Genomic DNA, 27399 nt, shown 5'->3' on the forward strand with positions numbered 1-27399 from the left:
TTGAGACTTTAATTACTTTTGCATAAACTAACCTAATAGAAAAGCACACTTGTCCTATATAAATGAGAAGTTTTCTTCATAAAATACTATTCAATATAACTTGTTTGTTTACTATCACAACGTTTGTTCAATATCATTTACAAATAATAGTACATATTCCTTGCACATCGCAGAGGACATCAACTACCTAATCGCTCTCACGATCTGCTTGATCTTACGAAGTCAATTATTTTGAAAGTATCTTCATCTCAAGTATCTATAAGTTAATTTATGCATATTTTGTCTGAAGTAATAAATTGGTGAAAAATACAGCTGGATTATTTAACGTCTTCAATCACTGTTTTTTTTATATTATATATTTGACCTTTAGATTTGTATTATTTAATCGATAAAAAATAATAAGTAGAAAATCTATCATAATAAGTACATAAATCTATGTTATTATGTTAGCTAATACAATAACAAATAAAACTATGTATTTAAGTTTTTAAATAAAAAGTAAAAAGTAGACAAAAAACTTTTTCTATTTATGCACCACAATACATACCTTTTTCTCTCAACTAAATTGTTATATAAAATCCCTTTTGGTTATGTGGTTAGTATCAAAATTGCAGTAAATTTGTCTTTTTTTTGGAAGACTTCTAGGCGACTTTTGTATAATTGTTTCGTACAGCAAAAATCTTGCATAGTTTTGAGCGCCTGTTTAATGCACCCACACCAAAAATTTAAGCTGAAAAACTTTGTTACTTCGTATTAAAATTGAAGTTAAGCATTTTAATAATGAATTTTATAGAAAGTACTGTTTGAGTACTGAATTGCAACAACAAAAATTTTGATTTATTATTTAATTAATTGAATTTTTGGCTGACCATACAGCTGTTTCGAGTATTGTCAAATATCCATCATCAGTGGTCTTGGAATTATTCCTTATATTCAATTATTCGTACATAATTTTTTGTGAATCCAAGTACGAACTCTTGCCCTGCTAAATTTGAAGCACAGAGTCAGTGTTCATTAGCCAACTGACACAACAGCCACTGTTGTGTCAATTAATTTAAAATAAATTAGAATTTTTGTTGCAATTCAGTACTGTTTGAAATCTCTCTATTAAATACAATAGTTTTTATTGAGTAAAATAATAAAAAGGCGGTAGTGACCAATTATAACTCACCTTAAAATCAAATTAAAAAAAAGTAACTTTAAAACTTAATACTCGTATTGAAAAAACTTCCATTAAGAAATATTTAGAAAAAAATTTAGTTGTCTTCACATGATTCACCATCAAAACTGTCTATTTCATTCACAAATTAGTTAAGTATATGATACATTATACAATTTTTCAAATTTACTATTTGTAAAACTTGTCTGTTTTTCTTAAAAATAATAGAATAACTGATCTCAGATTCGTTCAAGTTTCTTGAAATTTTAACAATTAATAGACAGTTACCGACACATGTCATTGCCAATAGAAATTCTCTTTACTAACACCAATTTTTAAAAAGTCATGTTTGCTTCGCATAGTACCATTTATAAGAAGAGTTTTAACTTCTAAAAACCAAGGCCGTATTTTTCTTCATATTCAATTGAAGATCTTAAGTTAGTTCAATATGCAGCCAAGACTGTAATAAATAAATTTAATTCAAAAATCTAGGTATGTTTATGCCCAATAATTTTTTTTAACCATTCTTAATCCAGAAATGCAACATATACTTTTTACTTCAGCAAAATCTTCAGTTTAAATGACTATTGTGAAGATGCCAAACTGTTTAAACTTCTACCATATATCCTTAATTATACATTTTATACCAGTGGGTTTGTCAGTATGTTACTAATCGATTAACAAACTTCTTTTTAAGTTTGCATTTAATGTAATACAATTTCTTATCTCTCATTTCTAGAGCATTTGGGATTAAAATGGCTTTTATTATGCTGCTTATGCTGGCAAAACTTGATTCGTTGCAGCTTCAATCTACTATCTTCCAACTAGTTTCTGAACAGCGTCTTTTTTACTTTTGATAACAAATATAAGTAAGTATCTTTATTTTAATCATCCTCATTAAGGCATCCACAATGATATGTTGCATACATTGAAGATTGAAAATTGTCGAAATTCTCAAATTTATAGGTATAAGTAATACGCGAAACACCACCTAAGCAGCTGAGAGTCTCGGGACAAATAACTTTTCGAATTCTTTTTAATATATTAAATAAATATAAAATATAAATAAATATAATAAAATAAATTATTTAATAAATATATTAATCATTTACATGTAGTTAAAATTGCTTATCGTTATTCGATTAAATCGATTCAATCAGGCAGTTTATTTATGACCTATTTTTCGCTAAGTTGGCGTTAAATATTAAAATAAATATCAAGAACAGTAAACAAAAAAATTTTTTTTGTTAATATTATAATATCCGCATAAAGTTTAATGTATAAATTTGTTGATAGCCATAAGTTAACTTCAACTGATTGATATAAATTATAACATTTTTAGTACGTAAAATAGAAATGGTTCTCTATTTATGTCAATTAACAAAACTGTAGATGAGTCAACATTCTTAAGTTTTTAGAAAAATTATTTATATTTGTTATGTCCAAACACGTTCAGTTTTCTTAATTTTGATATTGTCAATAGCATGATCTTCATTATGGGTGGTCTTCATTATGTCTCTCAACTATCATATTCTTTATATCCTTGGTGCCTGGTGTCTCCACCGAAGATGCAGGCGTCCTTTACTTTTTTTTTCACCAGTTGGTAATAAATCAAATACCTTTCTAGCTGGACCAGTTTCTTCTATTTGGATGACTTTTCATTTAAAGGTACTGAAAATATAAAAAAAGGGATGTGTTTTGGGAGCAAAAATCGGTTTGATTTTATATATTACACATACGTCAATGTTTCAACTTTGAAAATTTATAATCAGGAACTACTAAGCTTTTCCTTAACAAATTCCTTTTGTGGCTGTCGATATTTAAGCTGAGTAAGCTGAGTTACAATTTAAATGATATTGACAACATCAAATTTGTAAAATTAGATAGAAAAATATTTTCTTCAAATAAGTTTCAACTTTCTGACTGAACTAAAATAAACGGAATATAATAAATATTTTTCAAATTTAAATATAGCTTAAGAATTTTCATTTTAATTAAGGTACAAAAATCAGCGCTATACTTTCTTCATCTTACAAATTGAATGTATAAGATGTATTGTTTAAAAATTTATTATTTTTTTTTAATATTCAAATATTTTTTTGTTCATGGGAGGAATAAAACTTTAAGCAAAAAGTCCATCAGTAGGCTTAGTCAATTAATCAGTATTAAATCTAAATAAGAATAAGAACTCATACAGCTGTTACTTTTGTAGTTTCATTCATAGATTTCACAGAATTTTCAGAATAATTAATATTTTGTTGATATAATTGTGGCAGTATAGACTCATATTTCATCGTTACATATATTAATTATATTTACTCATGTATTAGGTTTAGTAGGATGTTTATGAAACTGTCTATCATTCAATATGAGATACAATAATATTAAATAAAATTAGTGACATTTAGAATGAAGGGTTCAATTCATATCCTCAAATAAGATTATCTTTGATAGTATGTATACTACATACGTCAAATTTCATTGGCATAACTTAAATACTTCCTTCTATTACACTTTATGGGTATGTCGCTTATAGCAAAGCTGCCGACTCTACTATACAAAAGCTACAAGTTGCTCAAAGTCAGGCTCTCCGAAGACTCTTCAAAGTGGCTTGGTACATCCGCACAAACGACATGCTTAGAGACCTTAGAATAGACCCGATCAAAAAATACAAAAGGGACAGAGCACTCTCCGCACGGGGAGGTACGCAGATCTTAGATTAAATACTGAAAAATCATGAAGCTTATAAGGAATACATAAATTAGTCAATGAGATGGATTGGGCCCTGTAGTACCCCCATCTATCAAAGAGTAAAAGTGCCCAGTTGCGTTGACTCGAAAAAAGGATCAACATACATACTTCAATAATTTACTCTCATTTGTTTTTGTTAAAAACACTGATTATTCACATTTATTAAGTATATATATATATTTGTATATATATATGTATAAAAAATATTAACTAAAATTAATATAATATTTAATATATAATTTATTGTTACAATCTTTTCAGTTGCTTTTTCGGAGCTTTTAATAAATAAAAATTAACTTATTATTTATATAATGAAATAAATTATGAAATAAATAAATAAATAGAGTAATAAATAATTAAAACTAGTATTTTGTTTCATTTTATATTAAAAGCAGAAGATAAATAAGGAATTAAATGAAAAGAAAGAAAGAAATGAAGCAAAGAACAAATCAGGAAGTAAAAGTGAAGAAAACGGAAGAATGTTTTTATTAAAAAAATAACAGTTTTCAATCTAATTTACAACCTGAAAACTATCTGCTAACAGCAACTAATTGAGTTGCCCAATAAAGATAGAATAGTGAGGAGAATAATAAGCATGAGATGGGTAAGAAATATAAAAACTAAATTAAAGCCGGCAAGACTATAATGAAGTCAAAGATAGAAGCTAATAGCGTGCATAATAAGCAAAGCACCAAGCACCAAGACTTAGCACTTAGAGGAGTGCGAAGAACTGTGTGGAAAGGCGTTGCACCTAATAGATCAATAACAGTAAATGCAATACTGCAAGAAGACACGATCTTAACAGTAAACGGTTTATGCAAAAATATGGTTGATTATGGAAATATATAAATGCAGAAGACAAATGAAAAATACTAAAAACTATTAGAATGAAAATAGTAGCAACTAGTAAGTACAGTTTATGAAGCACACATACATAATTACAAAATTTCATAAAAAATAAAGTTCAACTTTTTATGTGAAGATCTTGCCGTAGCTGTTGTCAGTAACTATGTCGTTGCAATTTGTTGAAAGAAAAATTATCTACAAGATAATTTGCTCATGATCGATTTTTAATCATTTTTCATATTTGTTGTAAATTTTATAGTAATTTAACTTTTACTGCATTTATGACTTTTGCACTTGTTGCAGTTGTAATTGCTGCGGCTGGTATTGTTGCTGCTGCTGCTGTGTCTGCTGCTGCTGTTGCTGCTGTTGTACTTTTCCCTGCTGTTTTTGTAACTGTTGTTGTTGCTTTAGTTGTGTTTGTTGTTGGTAAACTAAATGATTTGGTTGCCTGCTGTAACTGCGGTACGCCAATTCTTGTGCTTCATTGAATGAACGTCGATCGTAACCACCGCCACCACCAGAGGACCATCCACCTCCGCCTCCGCTGGATGACCAACTCGTTCCACCACCACCACTAGAGCCACCTCGTCCAGCCATTAGTTTCTTCAAACCCATTATACCAGCGAGTAAAAGTGCAATTTTCGATATGATTAAAGCCTTGCCAGCAAGTATATAAAGCATGCCCATTGCCATTGGTATCATGCCCATCATTTTCATTGCCATGCCCATCATCATCATGCCCATCATTTTCTTCATTTTGCCACGACCTAAAATAATAATAAAAAAAAATATATGAAACAATCAGATATAAATTGCACTTGTGAAAGTTTTTAAAAGTAAAATACAGACCGAGTTGACTTATAAAAAAAAAATTATAAACATAAAATTTTCAAATATTATTTTTAACACTTTTGTTGAAAATGAACCACCATAACATGCCCTAAATAAGTTCATTAAAATTTATTCAATTTAAAAAAATATTTATTATTTCTAAAATTTATATTCAATTTAACTTAACTGCTTAAGGGGAATAAATGTTAATGAAAAATTTATGTTATGTTAGATCCAGTAAAAGATATATATAAATAAATAGCCAATGTCCTTAACATTATAAGTGAAATTCATAAACTTAAGATTCATATTGTTGACGTGTAAGTTTGGAAAATTTTGCGAAAGTATATAAAAATGTTTTATTTTTAATAAGCTATAAAATTGATTTATACATTATAGTGCTTTAATTGAAAAATATTTTTATCAGAATTTATATTGCTGAAGCGTAACATAGAAAACTAACACTGCAATTCAGTTCAAAAGTCAGACTTTAAGAAACTACGGTCCGCGAAGACTCTTAAGCTATTGTTTATTCCAAAAAGTAGCCAATATCGATTTGTTGGCTTGGGCATGCTTAACTATAGCAACAGAACAAAACTTAGGAACTCAAATGTAGCTGTGCAGGACATACTCTTAGTTGACTAAATAGCATTATTGCGCTAAAGGCACTGAGATAGTACTATAAGTTCTCAAGATGACGCAATGCAACAGTCAGAACTTGAAGGAGAATAGTGGAATTTAAAAGATGCAAATTACTTATGGAATGACATCGTTAGCTTATTTCATAATAAAATTGCATTTTAATTATTAACAGACACTTTACCTTGGACAGAACGACATATGTACTTTGATAAATATAAACAAACGTATTTATATTAAAAGAAACAAAGTCCAATAATCGGTTTTGAAAAGGTTTACACTAATTTATAACTTTTTGTTGATATTACGAGTTTTGTTGAGGTATTCTTATTCTTTTTATTCTTACACTTTTTATACCCAATATATAATATTTTGTTTTCTTACAAATTTATTAGGGCACAATAGACCCTACGGTCGCAGTGTCACATCTCTTAACAATAATAATATAAATTGTTTCATATAAAATAAATAAATTTTAAGAAACTTGACATTATTAGAAATGTTAATTAAAATGTTTTAAAAGGAAATTGTTAAAATTAATCGATAACACTCTTTTTATAATGCGTTATGATTGAAGACTCACGTGTAGTTGTTTTTTTACATGGAGGATTTTATATTTTAAATCACTCCTAAAATATTATACCATTTTACACTCTTGCTGATCAGATTGTTAAAAAAAAACTATGTTAACAACATCTCTAAGAAAAGATACTGTTAAATATTACATATTCTTTAAAAACTTAACAGACTTGTGTTAATTGATTTTTTATTTATTGTATTACTCCCATGTTTTTATTAAATACATATACATTTATTTATTATATTAAATTTTTATTATTAATATTAATTAATTTTTTTTATTATTAATTTTAATTATTAATATCAATTTGAAATAAATTCGAAATAAAATACACAAAAAGTGGCGGCCAAGAAGAAGAAGCATATATAACTACCACTAATGTATTTGTAAGAAATGCTTGTAAGCACGCCAAACTTATTCCATGCAACCTTTTATTGTAATTTTATTGTATAACAGCGGCGATCATAATGTCATTATGTTAAGTTACAACATATAATTACACTTCAAACTAGTTCCAACTAAGAACCTTATTTATTAGTGTTAATTGATTATTAAAATCAGTTTAAGTGCGTCAGTAGCGGAACGCGTAAGCTTAAAACGTGGCTCGGGTGTGAAAACTGATTAATTATTAAATTTAAAACAATATATTACAAAAACAAATGGATGGAGAAAAGTGGTGAAATAAATCTTAATAAAATGCTTTACATATTGATTATATATGTCGGCGGTGGCTTGTCGTATGCCATTGCCGTGGTGTCAGTAAATTCGCGTACACAACTTATCCTTTCAACCTTTCCGTGTTCTCTCTACATTAACTAACTGAACACGACTGCGCTGTTGTCTCCACGTTTTTACATACCTTGACAGAACTGTGCTGCCAAGTCATGAACTATTCTCCAAGACAATAATGCTAATTATCAATTCTTAACCAGCGCCCTCTAGCAGTGCATAGCGACTATACTCAAACTACAAGAGTAGTTTACACCAAAGCGTCGACACGGCCATTCTGACTTTAACACGTCCTCGTGTAACTTTCAACTACCAAAGTTTAATCTATCATACAACTTTATCGTCGTTTCTTTTTACAAAGTTTACAGTTTAATTTTTATTTTCTTACAAGCTATAACACATTTCGAATTATTTTTATCCAGTCTTTTCTTCTTATAGCAATTTTACATTTACATTTTATCCCTTTTCCTGGGAAATCATCTTTATTTCCCTTTATTACAAGACTTTATACCTAAGTTTCTAGCTGATGGCTTCCTACAGAATGTAACATAAATAAGATTGTTCGACTAAATTTTTATGTTCTAGTTCTAACCATTTGCATCGCCGCCTTTCAATCACATTTATCACACATCATATTCATTCATTCATTATACAAGTTTCGTTTCACAATTCGATTACCATTCCGTCACCACCCAAGTTTCCACTACACCACCAAGCACCCCACACGCCATGATCAAAACCTGAGTTTTGCACTTGTGCTTGTACTATGATGCGTGTAGAACTTGTTACTTAGTATTTCTCTACTTCGCTAGCGTCTATCTCAACGCTTTCCACATTTTCGATATTAACGTCTATTTCAACGTCTCCATCATCTTCAATATTAACGTCTATTTCAACGTTTTCTACATTTTTGATATTAACGTCTGTTTCAACGTCTCCATCATCTTTAATATTAACGTCTATTTCAACGTTTTCTACATTTTTGATATTAACGTCTGTTTCAACGTCTCCATCATTTTCATTCCTAACGTCTGTTTCAACGTTTTCATCATTTTCATTCACGCATGAATTTTTATTATTCATGTCCAGATCATCAAAAACCTGCCCATTTGGCAACTTTCTTACATACTCATGCGGATACTTATACAACCTATTTGTAGACAGCGACTTCAAGGTATACCTATCTCCATCTAACTGCTCTATAACCACGAATGGTCCTTTAAACTTAGTATCCAACTTAGTTTGATTTCTCTCTTCATTCTTAAGTAAAACAAAGTCGCCTACTTTGTGCTTAACAACCTTTGCCCTGTTTCTATTAAATCTTGACTCGTCGTAATAAGCTGCACTTATCATATTTTTACTAGCCTGAGCTCTGACCTTACGAATATCAACTTCACTCTCCGTATCGGCTGGAGAAACCAGGCCCATCGGCCGCGCCTCCTTACCAATCAACATTTCTAAGGGACTTGCTTTGGTAACACGATTCATTGTACAATTTAAAGCTAGCTGTACCTCACCTAAAGCATCTTGCCATGTTTGCTGGCCCGTTTCAACAGCAGGCAATAAACTTTTCAATGTGTTCATGACACGTTCAACCTGACCGTTTGCGCGGCTCGCTCCTGTTGCAATCAAATGAAAGTCTATTTTCTGCGAAGAGCAAAATTCACGGAAACCCCTGCCGGCAAAGCACCTTCCTTGATCGGCAATTACACGATTAGGTACCCCAAACAGAGCTATTGACGATTTTAAAGCATTTATAATGCTTTCTGAATCGATTTTAAGAGTATGATGTAAGAAAACATATTTAGTGAAAGTATCTATTTGAACAATAACGTATTCTTTGAGATCACTCTTACCACTTAATTTTTTGGTTATATCAATGTGAACAGTATGCCAAGGTATATTGACCTTGGGAATAGGATGTAATCTAATTTGAACTTTAGCCGTAAGAGGTTTCACCAATTTACACGTTATACAATTTTCTACAAACTTTCTGACATACTTTGACATGTCGTCAAACCAGTAATGTTCATGAACCTTATCAAGTGTTTTCTCCCATCCTGAATGCATAATAGACTCATGTACCTGATTAATCACTGACCATCTGAAGGAGCGCGGTACAATTGGTAAGCATCGTGTTTTACCATTCCTTTGTATTTTACGATAAAGTACACCTGCCCTCAATTCATATGATTTTGCCAGATTCTCACCAATATCACCTGTATTTAATCTAGAAAAAATATTACAAAGATCTGGATCCTGTTCCTGTTTAGCAAGAAGCCAGTTATTCGAAATTTCAGCTAAATTAATTCGTTTTTCGGGGATTTTATTAGTAACCAAATTTGGTTCCGAAGGGAGAGGATTTCTTGATAGAAAGTCTACATGAGCCATACGCTTCCCTTCTCTATACTGAATGTTGAAATTAAGTGATTGTAAATATGACCACCAACGGTGTACCCTAGGTGTTAGATTAATCTTAGTAAAAGAAGTAAAAGGAATTGCAATCTGTAACCACTAAGAACTCTCGACCTTGGAGATAATGTCGAAAATGCTTTACAGAGTTTACCACTGCCAATGTCTCTAACTCATATGAGTGATATCTTGACTCCGCTGGCGAAGTTCTCCTACTTAAATATTCCACCACATGGGGTTTACTCATTAGACTGGCATATGGAGAACAACCAAGTCTAATAATATTACTTTCTATTAAATCTTTTATTTTGCCACTAAATACATCTCTTTCAACTGGGCTGAGTATATATGGACGCCTTTGAACAGTTTTTTCGACTAGACAAATTTTAATTTCGCCAGTGAAAACGCGTGTTCGTGGAATTCGTTCGATAAATACCTGAGAATAATTTTGTAACAAAGTAATTAATTCATCTTTGTCATCACCAACCAGTTCAGTATCAACATCACAAATTTTCACACAATGTTCAGAAATAGAACATACATTAACCGTCTTAGTTTTAACGATTTCAAATTTGTCTGAGTCAACAACAACATTAAAATCCTGACTCAGCCTCTACAATTCTATGAACTATCTTCCATATTTACTTATTATCATGAATTTTTGTGTCACAAATTTATGTTATGATTTATACTTATCTTGCTGAACCACCCCTCTATATTACTGTCCAGTTTAATTACACTCATCTTCCCACAGCTCCCAGCATTCTATTCCACCCGCTATAGGACTAAAATAACGCCAACTATTCCTCTTGCGTCTTCCCGTTCAAATTATTACATCATAAACTTCACTTCCTTACATTGTTGTTATGTGTTGTTATTATCCATCCTCGTTGCTATTCTTATGCATGTATAATTTGCATTTTATTCCATATGTTTTTATTTCTATTTGAGGCACTGCCGTCTAAGGCTTTACTCAACGCCATAACTAGAACACTTCCTTCTAAAGGGTTTTCACTTAATATAATATCAGCGGTTGTGTACCATGCTGACGCATCCGCGCTACGGCAATCTGGATTGAATTTCGGCAAAGTAACATTTGTGCTATTCTGAGAATTCGCACCCGATGACTGCATAACTTTTATTAACTCACTAAAATTTTCGTTTTGTTTTATTTTTATTTTGAAGTTGGTAATTGTGAGTTAGAATCCCACTTCTGATGTCGGCGGTGGCTTGTCGTATGCCATTGCCGTGGTGTCAGTAAATTCGCGTACACAACTTATCCTTTCAACCTTTCCGTGTTCTCTCTACATTAACTAACTGAACACGACTGCGCTGTTGTCTCCACGTTTTTACATACCTTGACAGAACTGTGCTGCCAAGTCATGAACTATTCTCCAAGACAATAATGCTAATTATCAATTCTTAACCAGCGCCCTCTAGCAGTGCATAGCGACTATACTCAAACTACAAGAGTAGTTTACACCAAAGCGTCGACATATATATTATGGAAAATGTGCATTAAATTTGATACAAAAATTTGTAAAAATACTGAAAAAACTACAAAATTAAATTTCGTATAAAATATTAGATGCATAAGTTATTATTGCAAAGCATCGTTATAATTTAATTTATAAAATAAAAAAATTGCCGTAAAATAAATGGCAATTAATTATTATTAAAAGAGTATTATTTTAATTACTAATAAAAAAATCTCTAAATTTAAAATTGTAATAAAAGTGAATTAGTGAAAAAATTATAAAAGTGTGTATAATGTGTATAAAATTGTGTAAATGTGTAAATGTATAAAAAATGTGTATAAGTGTGAAATTGTTAAGTGTAATACATATATATCTTAGTTACATATGGTATAATTAATAAAATAAAAAAAATTTTATTTTTTAAGAATAGTAAAATTAATTTACTTCCAAGTAGGAAAGTGTTGTGAAAATTAAAAAATAAATAAATTTTATATTTTTATATGTAGCATATAAAATATTGTATTAAATTTTTATTTTTTATGTATGTATGTTTATGTTAATGCCTTAAAAGTTATATATTACAGACAAATTAATTATGATCAAATCTAAAGTTTTAAATAAACTTATGCCAAAATAAATGTTTATTAACAATAATATGAATAAAATTTAATTAATAAAAAAAATTATTAAAGTGTTATCTTTGTTTAGGTATATAAAAATAGCTACCAAATACCATATAAAGTGAAATAGTGTTTTAAAGAAGTTATTTTTAAAAATTAATTTATTATATGAAGTGTTTTATTAAAATATATGTGAAAATATATAAAATAAAATAAACAACATATACACAAAAATAAATAAAATAAAATAATATATTAATATATATAGATATACATATATAGTAATAAATTAATAATAACTACTATTTAATATATAATTATATAATAAATAAAAACAGAATAGTCCATTCAATTTTGCACATTAAATTATTACACAATCGTCCGCTAAACATCGCGTTCGTAAATTCTCGTCCGTTATTAAATTACAAAAACAATTTATATTGTGTAGGCGATGGTAATACAAAATGGTAAGTCCAGCATTCAAAATATATGCATTAAATACATAATACATTACATTAAGGTGTAAGAAGAAGATAATTGTATACAGAAAAAAAAAACTCATTTTCAAAAGCTTTACCGTTAACAGAAACGCTATATCATATCAAATTATGAATTTGATATGCACAGAAAACACAGTATTGTTGTCACGCATATGGTAAACGCTTTCCTTTCTTTAACAATAACAAATTTTATTGCAGAATTTAAAATTAGAAGCATCACAACAAAAACAATTTATTTTCGTTTTTTATATTCTCTTTTGTTGGTTCGTCACACTCACCTCGACAACAAAGCAACCATCATAAAATGACAACAACAAATTTTACTTATATTAAATTAACATATGAGTAATTGTTTATGTTAAGCTTCAGATGAAAATTATTTGATACAAAGCAATAAGTTTTTAACATGTGTTCGGCAATGCATTTGTTGTTGGTGGTAGCTTCGTACAGTTTTGTGTACTGTGACGTTTCATTATAAGCTCAATTCGAACTAATATTTTTGTTTGTGGCTATATTTTGTTAGTTAAGGCTGTTATTAACCAAATATGCATATTGATTATATTTGGTTTTTGAAGAAAATTAAGAGAGTTTATGTTCCTATTTTATTTTGAAAAATAATAAATAATAGAGCATAGAATTGAAGACTATCGCGTCTTATATTACTTGTTTCATTGTTATTATGTGTCTACATATGTGTAATCTATTTAATTTTATTGTAATAATAATTAATTACTTAATAATTAAGAATTTTTAAGATGCCCTAATTGTGGAAGTTTTTCAGTAGCTCTTGTCTTTAGTTTGTGTAGATTAATTAGTGGCAGAGTTGTATATAGCTACAGTAAAAAATATTCGAAATTCATTTCAGGAAAGCTTAAAGTTATCCAACTTTACTTTCTATAATTTTTTAATTTTTCTTACAAAGTAAAAAGTATCACAGTATCGTTGAAATCAGAAGTCCTTCAAGGCAGGACCATCCATTCATATGAAAATTACTAGTTTTTCATGGTCCTCCGCTGGGCGCTAGCGTCACATACATAAGTCTTATGATGTAGCACTCTGTAAACATTTTGAACTGACCGATTTATAATATATACACTTACAAAAAATTTATTAATGCTGTTCAAATATTAGGCTTAGTGTTATAATTTCTCAAATATTATTTACAAAAATGCTGTGTTAATCTACAAATGTAACCTTGGTTCCAGAAACCTCGACTTATACAAGTCAATAACAAAAACGACATATTTCTCAGTGTGAATGGAATTAACTTAGATTAGTCGTTGGTTTCTTCATATTATTATTATGATATACTTTGCTGAGACTAAAGGACTAAAGGCCCTATAAATAATTTATAAATAAGCAGAGTTTATTTGGAAAAAGTATCCAAAACCAAGAGACATTACAAACCTTGTAATAGGTCTATTAAAAGCTTTAGTTTGCCCAGATTAACTTATGAGGCTCTTCCTTTGATAGCGAAATTGATCATGTAGATCGCAGTATATCATAATCCCTTCTATTCAAAATATCAATTTGAACCTTTAATCGGTTTAAAGTTTTGTGATCTTAAGAGTCCATGCCAACTACCGAGAGCATCCCAAAGCAAGTAGAAAAAGCATTTGTATATTTTTTTTTTTTCAACAAACCAGTGCGAGTATCTTAATTATTAGCTAATAATAATTCTTATTATTTTTCTTCCATTTTTATGAATAACAGTTAAAGCTAGTATGTGATTGCACTAATGGGGCATTTTTAAATATATTTGATTTTTTCATTACTATTAAACTTTTAATATTGTTTTAAGTATTTTTTAATTTAATTCAAAATATTATAAAGAAAATATGAAATTAATTAATCTGTATTGAACTTTTTTGTACATATCAGTAAACAGAAATTAATTCCACTAATTGCAATAACTGATGTTCATAATTACTAATGCTTCAACAAAAAAAAATTCCATTGCAAAAAGTCAGTAAACTTATCAGTAATTCAGAAATTAAAAGCCCTTTAAAATATCAGATTTAATAAATCCCATAATTTGCAAACATTTATTTTACAAATCCGCAATTAAATGTAGTTAAGTGGCATTGTTATTTTTAATTTTTTACTGTTATTACTAATACAAACTTATAGATTAAATTAATTAGTTGTTAACACTTTTTTGTTGTTGCCAATTAAAAAGGTCAAAACTTTTGCTTTATTGTGTAAACAAACGAAAATATAATATATTGAAAAAAAGTGGAATTAGATAAAAAAATTTTAAAAACCAAAGCAAATGTTTTTTCATATAACGAATGTTAAGAAGCTTTTATTGAAAGCAATTTTTTTTCATTTATTTATATATATAATTAATATAGAGACAATCATACATTGAATAAATTATTTTCAACTCCATGTCTACAGTAATAAAAAGGCACACGAAGTAGTAAATATTCTGATATTAGAGGATTTATAAATAATATATTTTGAAACATTATATTATGTGCAACATAGAAATTCATACATTTTTAAAGAAATATACACAAATATTCAGTTATGGGATAGGGTCGAGTTTCTAGTTGGGTACCATCTCTACGTAACCATTTAATATTCATTTAAGATTCATCCACGTCTTATACATACGTGTTATGCTTCGGTATTATTAAAAAATGAGAAAAGCATACAATCAAAGTCCTTGAACTCTAGGTATTTTACTTCTGGAAATGGTCTTCAAAAGATATTTACTCTAAGCAACGATTTTAACATCGAATTATTAAAGAAATGTGTATTGCTTTAGCATTATTAAGTAATAAGACAAGGAAAATATCGAAGCCTTTAAATTGTGGGTTAAAATCTATTTTTCGATAATGTGGAGTTTCTGTAAAAAATACCCACTCTATTTTAAGCATTCATTATAAATGTTTAATTACGAATATATTTGATTCCGTACTTTTAAAAAAATTAAACAGTTTCATGGACTGTTAAGAAAATCAATATATCCTAGCTTGAGGTAATTAATGTAAAAATGGACCCATGATATATAAGTGAGTTACTGCGGTCATGTAGCGAAAGAATGGGGTACTTCAAATAAGATCGGGCTTGTTGAAGAGGACCAAGTGAACGACATAGATGAGATATAAATTAAATGTGATATAAAAAAAGGAATAAAATGTGATATAAAACGAAGAATATGGCTAAAGTAAATGCAACAATTGCTTAATAAATGGATATGATATACAGTGAGTTAGATAGGAGTAAATATACCGATATTGTATATTGCAATATTGCATTCTTAATAAAATACTATGATCTGTGAAGCCAAAAGTACCGAAAGAAGCAGATGTTTTGGCATAAGCATGTATGTTTATGATGTTAGGATATCAAATGTTAGGATAAATTTAAAAATAGTTGAGTTCATCCAAGAATACAGAAAGATCAATAATATATATGTGAAAGATTTTTATTAGGAATAATATAAATAACACAATAGAATATGTAGTCATTTAAATTGAAGAATAATAATAGTAATGAAAAAATACGTACACAAGTATATACTTACATATATACAAATGCATGTATATGTAAGCCACCGTGAGAAGTCCATAACCGTGTTTATTACTTCCTTTAAGTACAACTTTTATTGAAACCAAAAAGACTAATTATGAATAAATTATTCTCAATTTAAATTTAAAGTATTTTCTTCGAAAAAAATTAATAAAAATAGTTCTTTTCAAAACGTTTTTTTTGGAAATAAAATGTTAGCTTTAAGAGAGTTTATGAAAAAACTTTTTTTAAATGAAATGTCATGTTAAATTAAGAAAGTTTTGTTAAATTTAAATGAAAACTAGTTTATACAAATTCCCTTGAAAATTTCTATGTCACTTCTCGGTTGTGGCTAGAACTAGAACCAGTCAATACTTAGCACTGTGAAAGAAATTCAAATTCCCTCGCTAGCAATCTTGGTCGACAGACAGACAGACATACACTTAAATTTTCCCAACATTTGTTTATATTATTATAATTATTATTATAATTATGTAGAAAAAAACACTTTTGTTTATAATTCATATAAAGTGTGTTTTTTCGTAGTCACGTGATGGCGGAAAAATGAAATAAGAGTGCGCTCATCGTCAACAATAAAATTACTCACATTTCAGTCAGAAATGAACTTTCTTTGAATAATTGGCACATGGCAATTGTGGCCCAGCGTTTCCAACCGCCAAACCCATATTTCCTTGCCTACCGAGAAACCAAACTAACCGCATTCGAAACGAAAAGTTCCTCAGTTTTGGAGCGCTGCGTGTGACAAGTCTCGAGCGAAAAAAAAGATATTGTGTATCCACTTTGTCAGTACGGAAATAGTAATAAAAGTTTGATTCTGTGCAAGTAAAAATAATAAAAGTAGCAATTATCTTGTATTTTTAATGGCATTGTTTAACTGCTAAGTTTGCGCAAACAGAAATTAAATAAATTGTGTCTCATGCGATAATTTCCGAGTTGGCTCTGTTCCGGCTTCATTGCTGAACGATGATATGCATTTTCCATTGCAAGACTACGATAGAAATGTGCCAGTTACACACTTGCAGTGGAATTTTCTAAGCAATTTAAAATATGTTCTAGAGTGTTTTTGTTTTCACAAAGTAATAGAAATAAAATAATTTTTTAATTACACATAAACAGTGTAAAATATAAATTAGTTAAAAATATGTCACATACACTCATATTATCAATTATAGCTGTTAGTTTATAATACGAGACTTCGCTTTCAATAATTTTTCTAGATTAGTAAGACAAAATAAATATTAGAAATTATAAAGAAAATAATGTAAAGAATTCATATACAATATTTCTGCCATTTCCGCGGCTCTATTATCCGCAGTTTTAATTATCCGCGATTTGTATATCCTCTGCGCCGAATATCTAAGTTTTAAAAGAGTAGTACTTGTCGAAACACAATAATAAAATTATAAGTGTCGTTTTTAGGATAAGTACTACTTTTTTAAAACTTAGAAGTTCAACGCCGATGATAAATAAAACCGCGAATAATTAAACCTACAGATAATAGATTGTGCGTCGAGGATAGCTGAAACCACGGATAACTAAAACTGTGGATAATAGAGCCGCGGATATGGCAGAAATATTGAATTTGAATGAATTTTCTTTCGACAATTCCAAATTCGTTTGTAAATTTGAGAGTCTTTTTAATACTAACGAAGATTTGAAGGAAATAAACGAAAATATTGGTATATTAGGGTATAAAAGAAAGTTACATTTATGATTACATAAACGAAAATTATTAGACATTCACAAATGAGGAGCTAGGTGATGCAATTGCAAACTATTATGATTAGGATAAATTTTCAGAAGTGCCATTTTCACGGATACCTGGAAGACTGTTCTATTTATTAAAGAAATTAAACTGAGATAATGATAACCCAATAATGCAACGCATTCTGTTATTTTGCAGAATGACTTACTGATATGTAATTATTCTATTTACTGAAGGAAAAATCAGATTCCTACTCAATACCAATGTTTTTTTAAAAAAAGCCGCTGAGACAATTTATGATTCTGAATCCTTCTCAGCGCTTAACTAGATATTAATAGAATCAAAATCTTAATCAACTGGGTTAATGTCATTTGCATTTATACATTCAAATACAGAATATCTTTTTTTCATTCTAATAAAAATATTGCTGCATATACGTAAGTATGTATCTATAAACAATGCGTACGCCTTTATTTTCAATTTTCCCTAACCACGTAAAATGCAGAAATTAAGATTTTTGGATGATGTAGGAATATGATATGTATACCACTTAATTTATTGGGAATCGCTACCTCGCTTGAATGAATTACTAGAATGAATTGCTGAAAGATATCACACTTTCATATTCTAAAGGATAACAAATAACAACTCATATAGATGGTTTTGCGAATCAAAGCTGAAGAAAATGGTAATATTGGGAGGCAGCAGGCATCGTGAGTGTGACTAATCAGAGATTGAGCGGATATTGGTAATATTAGAGAGTGATGAGAAGCAACAGTTGAGGGAAATTACATCAAATAATATGTATGAAAGCATACTTTAACATTTAATTATAAAAATATATATATTTCTACTGCATATTATTCAAGATCATATATGCAGATAACTTCTGGAAGTTCAATTTTTCGTATGAAATATTTATATAAATATAAACTGGACCATTTATTAAAAGTTGAATCATTTATTTTAAGTTCATTATAAGTACTCAACATAATTAACTGTTAAGTGCATTTAATAATACTTCAATTACTTGCATTTTGTACAGCAATAATTAAAATGTTAAATATATATATAAAATATATAAAATATATTAACTCTTGTACAAGAAAGTAATTCATTTATGTATGTAAATGAAGTCTTCAGCTGCAATTACTGTGCGCTGTGTGCGACCATGATTTTTATTAATGTAAACGGCGCTGTTAAGTTGAACTCACTGTTAAATGGCGCAGCTTCAGATTTTCAGTTGCAATAAATTTATTTAATGACGGTAACTGTCTGTTGTGCTTCGATAGAAATAAAATTTGTTGCATTTAAATAAAAAATTAATTAATTATATGCTTATATGCTTTAAAAAATTTTATTTTTACTGTTGATTTTAATATCAACTTTTAAAATTAATTGTTTCAGCATAATTAAAACAATATAAAAAATTGCAAATTATAATAGTAATTTTATAGAATTTTAATGAAGAAAAAACAATAATAAGTCCCTTTTAATGTCCTGAGAGATGGTTTTATTACTGACATTTTATTGTGAAGAAAATTATTGTTTAATGATTATGGTTTCTAAGTTAAAAGTAATTCGTGATGCTGTTTATTTAATTGATTTAAGATTAGTATATAAAAGTAAAAAGTTAGTTTTTAAACTCTATAATATTTAATCTCCAATAATTTCATATAAAAGCGATGCTGACCTAATGAGAGTAATATATACTTCCAACACAGAACAAGGTTTCCATAGCAATAGAGTTATAAATCTAGTGAAATATATAAATAAATATACACTATTCGAATTAACCTTGCATATTTGTTGATATTTTTGCATAATTTGAATTGATTTTTCCTGATCATATATAATACTATTGCAGAAAATAAGCATTAGTAAGTAGCATTAAGTTATTAATAAGATAAAGCAACCGCTTGTTTTGTAGTCAATCCTGAGAAAAATTTAATAAATTAGCTAATTATATCTCCAAACGAAGAACCTAACGTCAAGTTAGGTCCAATCTACCAAGTTGGACCTGAGTCATTTTGTAATCTAGTGAGGGTACAAACAGTAAAAAGATTAAGATACTTGGTTTTCGAAACTGTTAAGACTAAACTCAGGGTAAAAATTAACCTATCCAATACAGGCACTAACTTTCTTCGACGAAGTAAAAAGAATATCAAAACTATTTACGGGTTTCAAAGAGGGCACTACTGACTGAGGTACAATTTTACTAAATGTACATTTCAGAGACCAGTATTTGTATTTTTTGTAAACTTGATATTAAACCACATTGCTTCTTAGAGCTCTGCAGCAGACTTATTCGTCTTGGGAAAGGACTGGTTTCGACTTGGAGCATGTGAAACAAAACTTAAAACGCCAAAATATTAAATGCTTAATGATCTCATAAAGCAACGAGGATTAGTTCAATTAATCACAAAGTCGGTATTCTCTACGTAGTAATAACAGAAATAATAATAATATTTAAGACATTAACGTAATTATTAACAACGTTATTATTACGTTAGTTGTTTAGTGCTAGTCATAAAATAGAGAATAAATTATAAACAATCAAACATAAATTAACTTTTTTATAAAAACGGATAATAAGCGTTGTCAATTTCAGCAATTTTCCTTTCGTTAATCAAATTTTAAAATTTCTAATCAGTTGTCTTTCTAAAAGTATACACTAGCATTTGAAACTCATTTTTCTATTTACTACACATGGTTATTAGCTGTTAAATATAAAATTTTACTCTAAAAGAGTAATTTAAAAAAAAAATATATAATCAACTATTCTTCTACATTAATATAGCATAAAAATAATGCCTTCAGCTTACCTTCTTCTAAACCGCGTCCAATTTCCTCCGAAGTTAACTTAGGAAAACTCACTTGCAAGGAGTGTGCATTGAAAAAGTTACTCAGACGTTCAATCAGCATATGTGTTAATTTACTGTCACGATCCTCCAACGAGCGTGGAAGATTTGATTCCAATTCATTTTCACTAAAAGCGGTGTGAAGAGGTGTGATGTCATTACGTGAAAGCCGTACGACTTTTACGCCATCTGCAACGGTTATGGCATCAATGTGTGATATACGATCTATGAAGGAGATCGCTTTCTTTTTGAAGCATGGCACAAAACCGCCTTCAGAACGTGCACATTCATCATAAATACGAAGAGCGGTGCGTGTACCCGCACTTTGATATGACGATCCACTAGTCGTTGATGTTGATGTAGTTACTGATGCTGTAGCTGGTGCAGTTGGTAAGCCATTGTGGTGGGTTAATGTTGCATAATTTGAATTTGTTAGATTTTCAGTTGCAGCACTACATGTACTAAGTAAACTCAAGGATATTGTGTAAATGCAATAAAAAATTATTACACGATTTTTTATTTTGGTATGAAACATTGTGAACAGTTTCAAGTTTTGTTTGGACAGTTTTTAAACTTTGCACTCTCAAACACTTAGCTGGTTTATCTTTAGTTTTTTTTTTTAAATAGAAATTTATTTTGAAATTTATTTATGTTTGAAATCACTTGTTTATATCAAATAAAACACATATATCCTTTAAGCCGCACTCAACTATTCATAATGTATGCACTTCTGTTATGACGATGTGGCTGCTTAGAATAGGAAAATCAAACTGACAATGGCGCAACAAAAGCTTCATTCTTTTATAGACAATCCATTCAAATGTAAACAAATTACGTGCTTCTTCTTCTTGCTACTTTGCAGCTGCTGTTAGCTTCACTTTTGTCTGTTGCTTGCCATACAATGTTTTTCTTTCTTTCTATTGAAGCCGTGCTTAATGTAAAAGCTGGCGTAAAGACAAAGCCGTTGAAGCATTTTTACAGCAACACTAACAGTGGCTGTTAATGTCAATGTTACTGACATTGGCCATACAGTTTTTTTGTTTTGGTTATGCTTTTTTGCTTGTTTTGCGGTGCTGCTTTTGCTTGCTGCTTATTTTATTTACTTTATATTGAATGATCATTAGTTTTATGGTGACTTTTACTGTTTTTCTACAAACGCTAAGTTGAGTTGTGGGTTGGTTGCACTTGCCTCTGCTTGACCTGCACACCGCAGTGCAACAAAAATCAAGCAAAATAAGTAAGAAATCTGTTTCTTTTCAACGAACCCATAAATTTTAGGTGCAATGTCTCTGTTTAGATGCAGTGTAGATGCAGTGCTTATGAATTGTAATGAATTTCTTAGAAGAACTGAAGCTATGATGTAGAATTTGTTAGACCCAAATATGTTTTAAAGTCGGTTAATTATCATTTTCTTATATTTTGATATGAAAAATATGTAATTGAGTTTATTAATAATGTAACTTTGCATAATTGGAGTCGTGGAAACATGTAAGAAATCAAGAAGAATGACTCTTACCCAAGTCTGCCATGGGTCATTGACTTGGGCCCAGACTTTAGTTACTTAAAGAAATAATTAATATGCAATGAGATCAAGTGTTATATACATTAAAATTATATTATAATAATGAAAATATAAGTAATAGCTAAAAAATGTCTTAAAAAAGGAGTAAAATATTCGCTTCAAAGGTCGATTTTAGGAAAATGATGCATGATCGAAGCAAAATTCTATAGCATGAAATATACTAGAGTTGATAAGAAAAGCAAACCAAGCTTATAAAACAGAAATCTAGAGTTTTACATGTTTGAACGTGCAAACACTTTTCATAGATTTATTGCAAAAAGACTATATAAGGTCAGTAAATACATATCATAATTAACATCTTTGCAGTGAAAAAAACATGACAAAAACAAGCAATTTGTACACGCTAACGCAATAATCTCTAATAGCAATAACCAAAAAATACTGTTTTGATATTTTTGACAAAATTATTTTACCCAGGCAGTGTAAATATTTAAATAAATATAAATAAATATATTTAAATAAATATAAATAATAAAAAATAAAAATAAATTAATAAATAAAATTTAAAGTAACGAACTATTCATTAAATTGAATTTTTTTATTATAGCTTAAATAAATGGTATAATACAAGCATCGTATCATAATAAAACACATCTTTGTATCAAGAACTAAAGTTTATGAAGGGAATACAACCTCTAAATCACCGGTTAAATTTCCTCAACATAACAATTTTGCCACGTACTAAAAAGTGGTTCGATATAGATATATACATAAAGTCTTGATGTATAAGTCTAAGCTGATTGATGTACTCAGTGGTTTAAGTGATATAGAATGGAAATAGAATTCGTTTTGTAGAAAAGGCAAATATATATAAAAGCTTTCTTATTAAGAAATTCAGTAATATTTAACATTTGAAGGACGGTTTTTAATATCATTTCATATAAGGTTTTGTTGTTGTTTCTGTAGATTGAGTTAATGCTATTGCGCACTTTTACTCTTTTGTGGCTGGAGGCTTATCCCTGCCCCACACTAGGCTTTAACTATGCTAGAATTATTATCATTTATTTATCTTTTAACTGATGACGGATGATGTTAAAATACAATTGTTGTCTTTATCTCTCTTTAAATTTAAACTATAATTAATTATTTCCATTATGTATATGTAAATAAACAACGGTTACTTCTTAGTAAATATTTGAAATGAATCCTTCCACTCCGGTACGATTTTCTTTCAAAATACCATAGATAGTCTTTGTGAACAATTTTTGATGAATGCCTTTCTTACAGTTAATCGAGAAGGTAGCATTTTCCTGTCATATTATTAGTTTACAATATCTACATCTATATTTCATTTCACCTTTTCAACTTTAATTTAATTTTTATTTATGAGTTTTTATTATTAAAGCCAGTTCGCTACAACAAAATCTGTGTGGGGAATTAACCACAATCCAAACTCTAAGCAACTTGCCTCTTGCTGACTTGCTGACTTGCTAACTTGCATTAAACCGAAGAAGTGCATGTATATAAATTCACAAGTGCCTGATAGATTTTTCATAAAAATAAAGATAAATGCAGCTACTTTTCACTTCATTGCCGATGAGGCAAAACTCACTGAAAAGAAAATGAATCAAAATTTCAGCACTTCATTTAAACAAATTAATAAATAATACTTAAAATTAGAAGGCTATTTATTGTTCAATGAAAATTTAGCTAAATGAGGCGTTTCAAAGTCAATCATAAAAAATCATCATTAAAATTTATTTGAGTGGGAGCGACTGTGGGTCCGAATTTGTTGACAACTTTATCTTCTTATATAGTTTTTTTATTATATTGCATTAACATAATATTAAAATAAGATATAATTATTTTTTAGTATACATAAAATAATATGAGCTGTGAAATAAGAAATATATAATTTCAATTTACTTAATTTTTATTGAAAAAGGAAAAGAAGAACATTTGCATCATCATTAATTCCTTTGACTACTCACAGAATACAAGAACTCAGCTTTTAGTTTCTAAGTATGCACTTAGCTTATTTTAAGGAATTTTTTTTTTTTTTTGTGGGTGTATAAAACATAATGCGGTAAAAATACAAAGCAAGGTACTTAGCCGGTACAGCAATCTTTAGTGAAAATGCTTCATTGATTTTAATGCTTTTCCGAAATGTTATCACGAACCACTGGACAAATGCTTTTGGGGAGTATTTATTGTTAAGATTATTTTTAGAAAGCTACTCTTTAAAATGAATAATTGCTATATTTTATCGCAGCTTAAATATTATATTATTTATTGTTGTTATATATTATATGTATATATATATATTAGAAATATACATAGGTACGTAAATACAAATGTCAGGAACATAAATAAAACAGATAGTACTTTTTCTATTAGTTTTTTGTATTTATTATTTAACACTAAATAATATATTTAGGAATATATTTATACATATATATTAAATACAAATATTAAAGTACTGAACATATAAAAATTAAATTACTTTAAATATAATGACACGTTAGTTAGTTAATTACCTAATTTTTTATTTTCAGTTTTTATGGATATATAAATATAATATTAACAAGGCAATATAATATTTTTCACTTTCCTTCCATAATTTTTTACAACAATAACCAAAAGAAGAAAATTACGACGTGGTTTGAGTTGCTTATTAATATTACCTTAAAAGTCCTAAATATTCGCCAATAAATTTAAAAAAAAAGATTTTATTCTTCTTCTATTTAAGTAAAATTGATTAAAATATGCATATCACACCTACTGGATTATGTGGCTTTTTTATATATATTTAACCTTCCGTTGGGCGCATAGATCTGGCCAGACCTTTTTTGATTTTCACCGTATACACATCTAATATAGCTACCGATTCAGGTGTCCTCCTACAATTTTATAGGCTTTAGGTCTACAAAAAAATCGTGACGATAACATCTACGTAAGGATAATCATATTAATATTTTGATGTACATATCATATTCGTGACTCATAAGTCGTGTCAGACCTATTTTCAATTTATATGTTGGCAACTTCTGTTGGAAGTTTTTTTACTCAAACTGTTATTTTAAATTATCAAAAGGCTTATGCCGCTTATTAGTAACAAAAAACTGAAGAAATTGATAAAACATCCAACAGAATATATTCAAATAACTGCCGAACTCATTATTTTTTGCATTGAGTATACATATAAGACCGAATATGAATTTTAGGTTCTTTTGGTGTACTAAGAGACTATAAATTTTGAGGTTCTTGGAGATTAATTAACATTTAATTTTTGAATATTTTAATAGTGACTGTTGAAAATGTAACACGATAGTACAAGAAAATACATATTCTGTATTTTTCTTTGATACTTTTTCTTTACAATGAGAGACGATTTAGACACCATCTTTTTGCTAGACTAACAGCAGCTTTAGCCAATGATATAAAATTGATGAAAGATATTAAAGAAGATGAAGAAAACGATTTAATGACGTATTCATGATGTATTAAACTGTGGAGACCATTATGATGAAGCTTCTGAAATAAAACAACAAAGCGCTGAAGGTGGGTTCCCTTCAGTAAGAGCGATAAGTAATAAAACAAGGAAAATTATGTAAAGATTGAGAAGAAGAGGATGTACTGTGTAGAGAAAAATTAAGCGAAAATGTTCTTCACAACAAAGTATGGATCGTATAGAACGAAAGTATGGACCTTTCCTTTTTTCAGCAAGATGTTAGATGCTGCAGGACTTTAGATCTACAAAGAAGTTTTTGCAAACAAAAAAATTAGAAGGTAGATAAAATTAGAGAGGAAGATTCTCTAATATATTGAGTTTTCAAAATATTAATAAGCGAATGAAAAATGTCCACATCGCCTAACAGTTTAACACACGTTTAGTTATGGAATTATTTCGACAGATCAATAAATGTAAGTATTCAAAATTGATTATATTTTTATTTGCCACAAATAGTGACAAATAAAGTGATAGTGCAGAAGTAGTGATTAGCGTTAGTAGAGCTGTTACATTGCAGAATAAAAAATTTCACAACATTTGTTTAAAGCTATGCCGTGTTTCAAACAAAATAGTATGTTTTGACATTTTGGCCTGACTTATGCTCATTAGGAAGCTTCTTCTGACACCTAAACTGCTAGCTCACTCACTTCTATGTTTATACCATTCTTGGCATGACGCTCCATGTAGGACCTAGGCCTGTTTTACAACAACATTCTTATATTCTCTCACTTCACCATATTCTGATCTTATTCAAGGCTATTGTTCAACGTTCATGATAGTAGTATTTTTAATGGTATGTAGTTGTCAACCTTAACAACAACCATTTTGTTTAGTTTAAACATATCAGACGCTAGGGTTTGTTCTTTGAATGAAGGGACTTTACTTACAGAATCAAGATGTTATATTGGCGGGCGTTATTCAAGTTTTAAAGCTTAATAGTTATGAGAAATATGTCACCACGAGGCCCTTGTAAGCACTCCTATCTCAACCGAACTTGAGATCGACTATTGCGAGTTTCTACTATATATTGATGTATGCATATTAGAGAGAGAGAAAGAGAGAGAGAAAGAGAGAGAGAAAGAGAGAGAGAAAGAGAGAGAGAGAGAGAGAGAGAGAGAGAATTTGTGATAATCTTCACTTTTTCGAGTTGCTGCTAAAATTCTTGTCTTCTGGTATATTTGGACTTTTAAAGTAACTTTTTTAGTATATTATTATGAAATTTAAAATAGTTTTTAATAATATTTTACTATTTATGAAACATTAGTTCATACTAGTTTTTGCAGTGAAAATGTTTTAAATTGTTTTGTTTTAATTTTGCATTAAAAAATTTCAACGTAGACTCCATTTCAGGTCAGACTACAGTTTAAAGCATTTCTTTAAGTTTACCAGTGAAGGGCTCCATGACTGTGGTTAATTGTTAAATGATAGTAACTATTTATATGAATACCTTAGCAGTTTTAAAGAAACTAAAAAATAAAAAAACATAGTTTAGATCAAATAACTTTAATTAATGTAATTATTAATAATGTAATTACCAACTAAAATCTTAAGTTATTTTTTGAATTTAACTTAATTACTTAGTTTAATGTGTTTGTTTTATTTTATTTACAAAAAAGTCTTAAAAAATTATTTCAAAAATTTACTCGCAATTTTCTTTTATGCTTAATTTATTTCAGTAACATTTTTCGTCTTGTTTCGGAAGTATGTATCTAACA

At 28.9% G+C, this 27399-nt stretch overlaps 1 protein-coding gene across 1 annotated transcript; it reads right to left on the bottom strand.

Moving 5' to 3' along the window:
* Positions 1-4354: 4354 nt before the first annotated feature.
* Positions 4355-21186, bottom strand: LOC119676254 (nuclear receptor coactivator 6-like). Its single transcript, XM_038087491.1, has 2 exons — positions 20616-21186; positions 4355-5523 (listed from the first exon to the last, which is right to left on the bottom strand). Exons 1-2 carry the CDS (start codon positions 21184-21186, stop codon positions 5036-5038), a joined length of 1059 nt encoding a protein of 352 aa, XP_037943419.1. The 3' UTR covers positions 4355-5035.
* Between the last annotated feature and the right edge of the window lie 6213 nt (positions 21187-27399).

The sequence above is a fragment of the Teleopsis dalmanni genome, chromosome 2 (genome assembly GCF_002237135.1).
Source record: "Teleopsis dalmanni isolate 2A chromosome 2, ASM223713v2, whole genome shotgun sequence".
NCBI lineage: Eukaryota > Metazoa > Arthropoda > Insecta > Diptera > Diopsidae > Teleopsis > Teleopsis dalmanni.